This window comes from Patagioenas fasciata, chromosome 6 (genome assembly GCF_037038585.1).
Source record: "Patagioenas fasciata isolate bPatFas1 chromosome 6, bPatFas1.hap1, whole genome shotgun sequence".
Lineage (NCBI taxonomy): Eukaryota > Metazoa > Chordata > Aves > Columbiformes > Columbidae > Patagioenas > Patagioenas fasciata.
In genome coordinates, this window is record NC_092525.1 from 31,750,180 (window position 1) to 31,762,910 (window position 12,731).

Here is a 12,731-nt window from a genome sequence, read left to right on the forward strand (position 1 = left end):
CGGGGAGGCGGAAGCACCGCTGGAGCGGAGGCAAACCCGCCCCTGCCTCCCCGCCGCGGTGCACTGTGGGGAGCGGCGCTGCCGGGGCTGTGATTGGGCAGCGGCGCGGGGGCGGGGCGGGCAGGGCAGGGCAGGGCAGGGCAGGGCCCGCCCTTCGCTCGCTCCGCGACGGTGGGAGGGAGGGCGGGAGGCAGCCGCCGCGATGGGCCGGTTGCTGTTGCCGTGGCCGCGGCTGCTGCTGCCGCTCGGGTGCCTGGCGCTGCTCCTGCCGCCCCGCGCCGCGGAGTTCAGCCCCTCCCTGGACAGCGACTTCACCTTCACGCTCCCCGCCGGCCGCAAGGAGTGCTTCTACCAGCCCATGCGCAAGGAGGCCTCGCTGGAGCTGGAGTACCAGGTGGGGCGGGGCCGGCCGGGGTCTCCCTGGGGAGGCGAGGGGCCTCCCGGTGAAGCAGCCTTGGAGGGCGCCGAGCGGTGCCGCATCCTGTCACGGTGGCCTCACTCCCGGGCCGTGGGCGGTGCTGGGCGGTTCGGCTGCCGGTTCCTTTTACGTAGGCGAGGGTGCCCCAGCGGCGGCACCGCCCGCCCCTGCTGCGGCAGCTCGGCCCGGCCCTCCCCGGGGCTCCTCGCTGGGGTTCCCCAACAGCGGCCCCGCCGCCCGCGGTGCTGGGCGCTGCTGCGGGTCCGCGCTGCCGGTACACACCGCTAAAAACTGTATCTCTGGGAGAAAAAAATAGTTTAACAACTTAAAAAAAAATTCTAGTAGATTTTTTTTGCTTTATAAGATCTCAGGTTGCCATCCTTTAAAACGGCAAGGATATAGAAAGCTGATGGCTGTGACGTTGTGCAGTGGCTCTAAAGCACCAACAGAGTTGTTGCTGATGCACAAACTCTCACCTACCTTTGTGTTGATATGAAACACCTTTTATCTCAATGATGAAAGTTTTTCAGAAATAGTCTTATTTAACAGACTAACATTAAGGTCTTGATGCCCTTCTTGGGAAGAGCAGAGTTCCCCAGATACCTCTGGGAAAGATCTTGGCCTTTTTTTTTTTTCTTTTTTTCTTTCCTTAAAATAAAGACTTTTTTGAGTAGAACAGGCGCAGTGAGAGAAGCTGCAGTGAATATTTTCCCATCCTGCTACTGTGCCTCAGAGTTGTCTGGGATCTGTCTTACCCACCTGCTTTTTTCCTCTGTGCTTCCCAACTAAAAATACAATGTTGAAATTCTTGATTATTATCTAGTTATTGTTACATGCAGCACTGAACAAGAAAGATTGAGGTGTCCAAGCTTTGTTCAGAGCCTTGTCTAAGAAATACAGAAGTTTATTTTGCACCAACAAAGTAGGACTTTCTTTTAATCATAATAAAAAAATGTTTTAGAGAGAACTAACAGGTATAACAGTGAACTTATTTCTACTTGGGCGTAAATTTCTCAGCACAGCTGCTAACAGTAGCAATTCATCTTTATATTTGAATGTGTACAAATGGAGCTCTGTATGTTACTGGAAATATATATTTATTTTGTACTTAATTATCCTGAATTATTAGTGGCTAAAACATAGGAATATTTAACAGAGATGCAGGTTGTTCTCCAAAGGCATAGTGCAATAAACACAGATATAAAGTTTTGTTCTAGGTGTTTAGCCCTAAAGGTGTATCACTACGTATGGTTTTTAATTTGATCAGCCATTAGCTACTAATTGTCATCGTCCTTTCCCCTTTTTTGGTAAGTCTCCAGTGTCACTTTGAGTCGGTGTAAACTTTGCCCTCAATTTCTGCAGGAGCAGACTACTATACTCAAATAGCTCACTGGAAAACAAGCAAACAAAAAAATCCCCTAGCATGGGCCTTAGTAATGTCATAAAAGTGATCCCACTCTGCCCCCTTATGCACTTACTGCTTTCCCTATAGAGAATTTCTACAACACAACAAATGTGGTGATACAACTGTAGTCTTGTTATACGGTTAAAGCAGCACAGCTTTGTAATACTGTATGCACTTATGATCAGCTTAGGAAGCTAAATACCTTAAATTCCCTCTCCCTTTGGGAAGTGAGAATGCCCTGGGAGAATTCAGGCCTTAAACCTCCATAAAAATGCGAGAACGTCTGTGGTTCTTGGATTGCTGTAAGTCTGCTCCTGTCATCTATGCTGTTAATTCACACAATAAAAGATCTTGGGGATGACACAGCATAGGTTGTGTTCTTGTACAAATATATATGTGCATATACATAAATATGACATCTCTGTTATATGGTTTCTTTTCTACCACTGGACCTAGCACTGGTACTTACCCATCGATGATGTCTGCCAGAGAAATGCTTGATTTAGCCATCTGTTGGTGTTCTTACAGGTTGTCTAACCCTGCCTGTTGATAAAATTGTATGCAGTCTTAAAAACTATAAGGGAAAGGTTCAGTATAAGTCCAGCCTAGCATGATTAGATCATTTTAGTTTAAGATTTTAAATGGCTAAAATGCTTTTGGGTTGAACCAGTTTTTCACCTGTTTCCAATTAACTTGGTGTGAACTCAGATTCAGCTTTCAGATTCTGTGTCAGTTCCCTTACCTAAAAACGTTCGCCTTGCATAAAAATGTTGCCATCAGCAATGCAAACAGGAATTTCACTGGCTGGAAGTTTGTTTTTCTTTGTTTCACAGGTTCTAGATGGAGCAGGATTAGATGTTGATTTTCATCTACTGTCTCCAAAAGGTGAAACTCTAGTTTTTGAGGAAAGAAAATCAGATGGAGTTCATACGTAAGTTTAAAATCTTCAAACTTAAAAAGCACTTTATGTAAAACTTCTGGTTTCTCTAACAGATATAACTAAAATAAAGGTTGAGTACTTTTTATTCCTTAGTTTACAAAAGACTTTCTAATAGGACAGTTTGAGAATACCCATTACCTTTTGATAAACACTGAGTACTTTTTACATGGATTTTATCATGAAGTGAAGGATATTTTTGTTTTAATGATAGCTGTCAATGGTCAGTGAACAAAAATAATTATTGTGGAGCTGAAAATGGTCTCTACATTTAGTAATATCAAAATATCTTGTAGGTCATCTAAATAATAAGCTGAAAAGTCCTGTGTTTTTTTCCAGTCTTCTACCAACATATGTAGTTATTGTAATTGTACTATAAAATGTAAGAATTCCACTCATGTTATAGCTTTTTTTGTCGTGATTAACAATGATTCAAACTCCTGATAAAGGCAAATGAAAGTAAAGTGCTGTTTTAAGCCTTTAGAGTCAGTGAGATTGTTTTGCTCTGTCTGCAATCTGTAATATGTCTTTAGAGTTCTTATTTTTATATGAAAAGGTTATCCAGCACAAAACTGTAGTTAATTTGATTATATTTTGCTTTTATACACAGGGTGGAAACAGAAGATGGTGATTACATGTTCTGCTTTGACAACACATTCAGTACTATTTCTGAAAAGGTGATTTTCTTTGAACTGATTCTGGACAATATGGGAGAAGATGGACAAGATCAGGAAGACTGGAAGAAGTATGTTACAGGCACGGATCTCCTAGATATGAAACTGGAAGACATTCTGGTTAGTATATGATCTTTAACTCTTTTGAATGAAAGAACCTTTTAAAAAACCCCTCAGTGTCATTTAGCCATTCTGCCTTGGTCTGGTGGTGCATCATCCTGGAAATTATTCCATTTCCATATATTGCTTTTACTGAGACATGAAGCCTCGCACTGTGGATCTCCTGCTTCCACACAGAACCTTGACAGTATTTTCAGAAAGACCCCATGATCAGCAAGAAGAAACTGCATAGCACTCAGAGTCACTCTGTTTCCAATCCAGTTTCTCTTATTCCTTCTGCTGAAATGGGGCATTTTCCCTAGCAGCAATGAAATGCGTATTTATAATATTAACATATTGCTTAATCCTAACAGTGTAGTTGGAATCACTGTGTAGATTTTCATCATGTATGAAAATAAAGTACTGGCTCAGCCGCCTCTTCTCACCTTTGCAAAAGTGCTCCAAATAGTATACGGTTTAATATTTCTATCTTCAGTAATTTATACATTATTTTATTAGGTTTTTTTTCCCCAACATTTTTATTTCCATCTTTTCAAACTAGTAACCAGGACAGGAGTTAATCTGTACTCCACTGCAGGTTCACTCCTGCAGACACTCTATGAATGGTAACATTTGCTTAAACTGTACGCAGACTCCATTTGATGTAGGATGAAGACTACTGCCGACTCAAAGCTTTTATTTTCTTTCACGATCACTAAATGTCGAGATTACTTTAGAAGTAGAGGATTATTTGGTGGTGTTAGTGCTTGGTAGGATGCAGTAGGCCATTGTTTGTTTGCTCATAGCTGCAGACAAACAAACAAAAAACCCAAACCACCATGCACAAACACTTAATGAAGACACTGGTGTAGAGAAGGACATTGTTTGTATTCTGTTTCTTGTAGTAAACAAAATGCAAGTTTTTAAACAACAGAGTTAATGTTTAAGATCTTTTATAGGGGTTCAATACACATTTAAATAGTTAAAACCAAATATGGCATCTGAAAAGCTGGCCAGATCTTTAAAATTGGCGTTTAGACAGTTAGAAAACACAAAGTTTATAGGGGAAATTGTGAAGAAAATACCTCTCACACTAATCTCAATAAATTTTTGAATGGATTTGATAGCTTCTTGTGTACATAGTGGTAGCTCTTCAAAAAAAAAAGCCAGAACTTGTCTTTATTTGAGGTCCTTGCAGATATTATAAAGTAGGTAATATTTGTAAAATTAACATTAGTCTTACGTTTAAAGCTCTTTTATGGTGTTGATATTCCTTATTGTGTAACATATGAACTTTAATATCATCATAAAATTATTTGGCTTCCAAAAATAGCTCTTTTGAAATATTTGCTAAATATGCAATAGAGGAAATGTCCATGGAGAAAATGTTACTGCTGGGTTTAACTTTTTTTTTCCTTTTTTTAAATTTATAGCTTCCTGTTAGTCCACACATTACTCTTCTCACTAAGAATTACTTCAGGGTCCAAAATTATATCAAGAACATAAGTCAGCACTTCATGAGATGAGCTTTTAAGTTGTGACTATTATGTGGTAGATTAAACATTAATAGATCATAGCATCATTTGTTTACTTTGTAAATGCAGCATAAGGAGTGGATGTTGAGCTGCTGTTGTTGTGGCCCCAGTGTTCATGTATTTCCTCTGGTTCCCAGAGACACAGTGCACATCCTTTGATTTATAATTGAAATGCTGTCAAAGGTGAAGTGGCAGTTTATAGCCACCACAGTGAAAGCGTGAAAGATGAAAATATAAGATTATTGTTCTAATTTTCTTTTGCTACAGCTAGAGTCCTCATGGAAGTTTGAATTAAAAAGTGCCTTCATTTGATTATCCAGCAGGAAAAAAATATCCTACATTTGCCTGCAGCTCTGTACCTTGCTTAGAGACTCCTTCGGTAGAGATCACAGCTTTTTACTTGTGTGAATACCTGGAATCACAGTTCCAAGATACATGGCATATTAAAAAACAAAACAAAAAACCCCAAACAAACAAAAAAAACCAAACAAAAAACAAACAAAAACAACTCTTTTAGGTTTAATTTCTGTCTCACTTCCCTAGTCTGTTAAAGGGAAAAAACAAATTGCAGGGTGTTTCAAAAAGATGGACCCAATTTCAGAGCAAGAACTTACATTATAGGTAGTAACACAGTATTAATATTTTATGTGTTGCAAGCTATACTTTAATTAAAGGTTGTTGGTTTTTTTTTTTTTTTCTACAAATATTCTTTTGTTGCTTATCAGGAATCCATCAACAGTGTCAAAGCCAGATTAAGCAAAAGTGTCCAGATTCAGACCCTGCTCAGAGCATTTGAAGCTCGTGATCGAAATATCCAAGAAAGCAACTTTGACCGAGTGAATTTCTGGTCCATGGTCAACCTGGGAGTCATGGTGGTGGTATCAGCGGTTCAGGTTTACATGCTAAAAAGTCTCTTTGAAGAGAAGAGGAAAAGTAGAACTTAACATTCGGTATGACCATAACAATATAATGGGAGAGGGTAAGCAATAAACTACCACAGTAAAGGAAAAAAAATGAAAACATGACCTTTCAGATTGAACAGGCAGTAAACATCAGGTTTTCAATTCATGGTGGGCTTTTTAGTTATTTTGGGGTTTTTTTAACAAAAGGCCTTGCCCTTAAGCTCTTCCATTTTTGCAAGTGCTACTAACTATTTTTGTACTTGTAGCATTTGTTAATGACTAACTTCAGCAAAGTGCACAAGGATGCTTGGTGCATGTGCAAGGTAATGTTAATACCGCCTTTTTTTTTTTCATGTTCACATAAGACTTTACATGGTAACTTAGACATTGGTTTATTTGTTAAACATTGAGTGAATTGACATATGTGCCTAAGTGTTTACAGGATTGGGGCCCACAGGGGTGGTGTGTAGTTACTGTCATTTATCTTCAGAGTTACATGTTTTTAAAAATCCTCAGCTTTTGTTGTACGGCGTCATGGAGAAACACTGGGCTAACATGTAAGAACAAAATGACAACTCTCTTTATATATGGATGACTAACATTAGCACTTTAAATAACCACAGTCAATGTGATATCAAGTCAGTGTTGAAAAGAATTGGAGAAAATAGGTGCAATTCCTGTTCATAAATCTTTCTGTCCTGTAGTTGTACAACCCTATTTTCCTTTTTGACTGTCACATGAGATTCAAGAGACAGTGACCATATGATACACAAAGAAATGCACACAGACCTTGAATTATGCTTTGCAAACTTTTAGTTACTGTAACCTCATGTAATAGATAATTTTCCAATAACTGATTTCCATATTATTCTTTCCCTTTCCTAAAGGGGGGTGTCACAGTATGTGAAGACATTATCTACACATTAATTTTTGTAAGCTCAAAATTCCTCTTATTTGCCAACTTATTTTTTATTTGTTTTTGTCTACTACATCAATGACTAACGTAGCAGTGAATAGGGTGACTTACACAGGCATGAAAAACCAAAGCTGTTCACCTAAACTTTCCCTGTTTGCTGTCCCTCGTAAGCCTTTGAGCTGTGCAAGTACAGTGCAGTATTTTCCTGTCTGGCTCTTTATATGAGTAAGGCATGAATTACATGAACAATAAATACAAGCTTCAAATTTTAGGCTCAACTGAATATGTAATATCACTTAACTAAGCAAAGCTTATCCTCAGATCAGCAATTTGTAATTTCTAGACAAAGTGGCTTTTAAGAGTATAGTGAGGGTATTTTTGCCAAATTGAGCAAACTTTTGCCAAAACCCCAGTGTGCATGAATTAACGTTTTTAGTAGTTCAAAGTTAGTCATTTTTACAATGTGCCAAGTCACTGACATTTCCTGTATAAATGTGTTAAACTACATTTTGTCACATGAAAAAAAAAAAAAAACACTCTTTAAAAAAACCCCACTTTTTCAAAAAGTGTATATGTATTAGTGTTCTGCCAGTCATTGGGTCATCTGGGTATGAACAGCAGAATTACAACTTTGAGACTTTCTGTGATTAAAAATGATTTTATGGAGATAAAACAGGGTCAATAGCTGCATGAAGAAACACTTTGTTCAAGTGAAGCAGATGCTAGCAAGTGCTACAGTACATAGAAACAGCACTTCAGCTTTAACTTCAGACAATGGGATATAGCAATAATATTTCTAAATAGTTTTTATAAGCAGAAGTATTATTCCTCACAGAATTTGTTATAGAGGGCTCTGAATGCTCAAAGGCTGTTGAGCTACCTTTTTTTTTCAGCAAAGCTTTGTCCAAAGTAAGATTGTTTCTCTTTACGGTTCCGGGTATTTTCTTTTTCCACATGCTGCTTTCGATACTGAACTGCCTGGAACTAGAAAGCTTATGTCTGTGATCAGGAACAAGCCTAGAAAAAGTCAATTCTTCCTGCTAGAGTGGCAAATATTTTTCTGCCATTTCCCTGGACATCTCCCAGTACCAATATACCACATATCTACATGAGGGCATAAGCCAAAGCTTACCGAAGTCAACTTGCAAGGTTTGATCAGGTTCCTTCAGGACAGGCAAATAAGATTCTTAGGGCTGTGCCCTATTCGCTAGAAGAAAGAGGAGAGCGATCTTCCCTTGCACCACCATGAGCGTGATGCTACAAACCATCTGCAAAATGCTGAACCAGCTCTGTGAAGCTGCGACTAAGACATCTACCTCTCACAGCAAAGCAACTAGATTGCAGCTTAGACCTCCACTAGGTGCGCTCTGCCAAGTTTTGCAAGGGCACCTCAGGGGATTTGGTTCCCCGGCTGCTCTGCTGGGCCCCTGACTGTGGTTATAAATCCGGTGGCGAAACAGCCTGGGGTATTAGCTTCAGCTGCTAATGAATGCAGACTTCTGATCAAAGACACAAGACTGAACTGCAGCGGTTTCTCCGATTACACATAGCAGGCTCTGCTAGAAGGAAAATAACAAAACAATTGGCAGCGGAGTTCATCTGGAAGAAATTATTATTTTGCAACTAAGAGCTCTGTATTTTCTCCCCATTCAAGGTTCCTTACAGAAAATGAAATGGAATAACTAGAAGGCTAACTGTGCTTTGACTTTGGCAGCTGGAATATGTTTATAAAAGGTGAACAATTTGGCATTTCAACTTGCAGTTAAATAAAATTTCATTAGGATTTTGAAGAGTAGATTGTTTTTGATTGTATAAAATTTACAGAGAAGAATATACTTTTTTCTTAATGGACTTTTTATTCAGAATTAAATGTTTTAAGACTTGCAGGTGTTGAATAAAATTATGCAAAACTGAAATTTTCAATAAATAAAGTTCAAACCTGTGTTTGTGTTTATTTTGTAACAAAGGAAGAATGTTATATCTATGAATGCTGCAAAAGATCAAGGATACTACGCTAACAAACACTTTTTTAGTAATGCAGCTTTTTCGTTTCTTCCTTATGCAGCACTCAAATCCTGTTCTTACTGTAACCCAAAAATCAACTTTATCAGTACAAATAACTTAAGATTTACATAGGTGTCAGATCAGAATGACACCAACCTCCGATCTTTGTAACAGAAAATACACTTAGTTTTGAAGTTATCAGATGCATGTCAGGTACAAACCTTTTCTTTTTTCCCCCCAATATTTGCACCTTAATACTTCTATTCCATATGGCACCTGCAGCTTATTAAGCAGAACAGCATAGCTCCCAGTTAGGCAGACAATAAGATTAGGAACAGTTCCAGAGGGATAGCAGGTACTGTCTTGAGCAAATTATTGTAGCGGTCAATAATATTACTGAGACTTGTAGAGTTCTGCATTCAAAACAAGAGACAGTAAGACTCTCAGGCCAGCCTAAATCAAGATAGTTTGGTATTAAATCAGCACCTGTAACTTTGGGAAACTGTTTCTCTAGGTGAGTGTTATTTGTTAGTAACTAAAAGTCCCAAGTTTCTCACCTCAAAAAAAAACCCAACAGTAAAGTATCCCAAGGAACAGATTAAGGGAATTTGTAAACTTGTGATATCACAGACAGACGGCAGCAAATGATAACTGAGCTTCAAAAACACTTCACTGCTCTAACCCAGTGGTCATCTGTCCTCACAAACTCTTTTTAGAAAGGATTTTACAGAACGTACTTTGTCTGCTGATGTTTGCTGCTGAAAAATAAATTTTTAAAACTCTTCTCCTAGTTTCATGTGACTTACGTACCTGTGTTAGTTGGAAATGCACAAACATGTATACAAGTTAGAATAACATGTCAAGACAATCTGATGACCTGTTGAGCGCTTCCAGTAACTCTTACATTTTTCTCCTCTAAAGAAACAATTTCACAATGTATTTTCATTTCTGATTTGGTATAGCCAACACATTAAAAACATAGGGAAAAACAGAAGGAAAACAGGAAACTAGTATCACAGAATATCAAACTGTAGCAATTAAGAATCCTGTAAGTTACTATGATTACTAATATGTAAGTAATTTCACATTCTTCATAAGAGAATATGGAAGATCCTGAGACTGAAAGCTCAGAACTTTGAAGCAGTTTTTCCAGCTTTATCAACTAATGCACATGACAAATCCAAGCTTGTTTACCATTTCATAAGACTTCTGAGAAACCTGGGCCAGCCCGGAAGCCTGCAAACTACATTGTTTCAATAATGAAACAGGAACTTCCTTCTTGTACTGTGTATGAAGTAGATAAAATAAAATACTAAGGTACAATGTTATGCTGCCAGATTGTGTAATTAATGGTAGAAGAAACAGTGGTTTGACATGAAAAGGTACACATGCAGTGAAAACTCTCCAAAGCCATTTTGGCCAGACATCAGAAACACCTGCAGAAGTTCCCTTTCCTGGTCCCTCAACCATGACAGGCAACACCTTCTGCCTTACCTTCTACACACAACACACCATGCGCACCTCAGACTGGCCCAAGCTCACAGCAGCATCTCCTGTGCCTGCAGAGCAGCACTGCCTGTTCAGTTGGCTCTTTTGGCAGGTTGCAGCACTATCCTGGGAGTTCAGGGCCACGTGGTACGGTGGCACCATTACATTAAAAATCTCATTCCATCAGCCACAGCAGTTACAGTTTTTTCCCTTTCCTGAGTATTTTTAAAATAAATACTTACATGGCAATCTGTCCTAAGTAACTGCTGGAGATAATGAGTCTTAAGACAGCCTGGGACCAAGTAGATTGAGCTATATCTGATGCCTTCAAAAACTAACAGTTCCTGTGCCTTCCCTACAAGAACAATTACCTTTGAGATTGTTTTTAATGTCAAAAATTACCAACTTTTGGCACAGGCAGGAGACATGCAGCTTTAGTTAAGGCTGAGAAACTGCTTATGTTAACCCCTTCCTTTCCCATGCTTTCCCCTTGCTGCAGTAATACCCTACCACAGGAACTCACTATTTGGACAAGAGGAATGCCACCACAGAGGGGAGAAAGCACCACATTCCTAAATTCTTGCAGAGCAAATCAAAAGCTATATGCCTTATTGTAAGATCTTGTCTTCAAGACCAACAGTTTACTTTGGGTACCTGTTGATTTTTGTCACAGATAAAGACAAATAAAATGGTAAAAAAAATACAACAGTAAACACACCTAGACTGCTGAACTCTCATGAGAATCATCTGAACAACATCATCATCTCTCATGCTTTCAATTGCTACAGTTGAGGACAGTTAATGAGACTTGGAACTGACACAGCTCACAAGTCCCTTTCTTCCCTTACAGCGTGACGAGTTTCTAGAAACAAGATATCCTTCATTCTCCATCTGCTACCTGTCAAACTGGAACACAGCTGTGTGAGGAAGGCATAGAGCTGCCAAGAAGAGAGTTCTAAAAACACACATCTGTAGTCTGTATCTTTGACATTATGTTAAAGGACCTGACATTAACCATTTAATAATTAAGAACATTTTCCTATTATACTGAAGGATTTCAGGGAGTGGTAAATATCAAAGTCTTAAGTTGAAAGATACCTATGAGAGTCCATACCAAAAGCTTCTATCAGTTCCAGCAATCCCAGTTCCAAACAGTTACTGAGAAGACTCTTGATCACATTCTCTGGACAGGAAAAGGGCAGACCCAGACCTCAGAACTGATGCTGCCTCTCCTGACACCATTCTTCCCCATCACTTCTCTCCCACAAGCTGGCACCACAAGACGGGGAAGAAGTTGGCTCAGGGGCCAAGTGGCTGAACAAGTAGGAGTTCTAAAGCTTCAGCACTTACCTCTGAATGACTGGGACACAGGTAAGCACCTACGATACCTTGGCTCATTACCGCAGAAGAAAATGCACAGGAGGAAAGAAGGCAATGATTGAATTAGCAGATTATATATATATATTTTACAGCCCAAAAGCTGCTTTTAATGAACGTTTCATAGCCCATTTAAACTTTCTTAAAAACTAATAATTTCCATTGTAAATAAACACATCCAAGTTGTTTCTCATTGTATTACTTGGACTTGTGTATTTCTACACTTTAAGTACACACATTACATGTATTTATATATACATATTTTTTTGCAACAAGCCAGTCAGCCTCCCTAGCCAGTTTGTCAGAAAGGAGAGTTCTGAGTGTGGATTTTGTAAAACAGGCAGTACTTTCCCTAATAAAGGGAAATCCTCCATTGTTATCTTACTCAATTCTTAGTGTTACCTCATAGTCTCACCCTTTTTAAGCTCACCTTTTCCTCCTGCTGCCACTATGAATATATCTTAACATCCTACAGCCTGAAAACCTTCCCAATCATTCATTATTTCACTTCCCCTGAATTTCCAACCATTGCTTAGCATTCTCTAGGATTCTACTATCTCAGTGCTTTTCCATCTCTGCTATCACGCAAACAATTTGTGAAGGTACAAATACCGAGTTAGAGCATGCAGGCAAAAAACACCAAGTAGGCAACCTCATTAGTGCTCATGAACATGTACACAGCAAAACAGTAACTATTGCATTGGATAATGACAGGAGTGAAAGCAATAATAGCAACAGTATTGTGAATATTCATTAGGGAATGGCAGAGCACAAATGAAGTACTTTGAAATGGTGCTTATAAAATGACAAACTTTATTTAGAGAAAGATAGAGCTATTAATTAGCTTCTTGCTACAAAGCAGGTTTTGAAGCAAATGAGCTTATTAGAGTAAGACTGCAGATATCAAGATCACAAGCTAATGCCACCAGACTGGACATGAAGAGAAGACTAGGAAACAAAACCACATGGAAGTCAA

The 12,731-nt window shown here is 39.0% G+C and overlaps 1 protein-coding gene across 1 annotated transcript; it reads left to right on the plus strand.

Annotated features, from left to right (window-relative positions):
- Positions 1–140: 140 nt before the first annotated feature.
- Positions 141–8,828, plus strand: TMED5 (transmembrane p24 trafficking protein 5). Its single transcript, XM_065842206.2, has 4 exons — positions 141–394; positions 2,657–2,754; positions 3,371–3,554; positions 5,794–8,828. The coding sequence occupies exons 1-4, from the start codon at positions 203–205 to the stop codon at positions 6,010–6,012; spliced, it is 693 nt and encodes a 230-aa protein (XP_065698278.1). The 5' UTR covers positions 141–202; the 3' UTR covers positions 6,013–8,828.
- The last annotated feature ends 3,903 nt before the right edge of the window (positions 8,829–12,731 follow it).

Coding starts and splice junctions, on each gene's coding strand:
- TMED5 (XM_065842206.2), top strand. CDS start 203: ATGGGCCGGTTGCTGTTGCCGTGGCCGCGGCTGCTGCTGCCGCTCGGG. Junction 395..2,656: donor CGCTGGAGCTGGAGTACCAG/GTGGGGCGGGGC, acceptor TTTGTTTCACAG/GTTCTAGATGGAGCAGGATT. Junction 3,555..5,793: donor TGAAACTGGAAGACATTCTG/GTTAGTATATGA, acceptor GTTGCTTATCAG/GAATCCATCAACAGTGTCAA.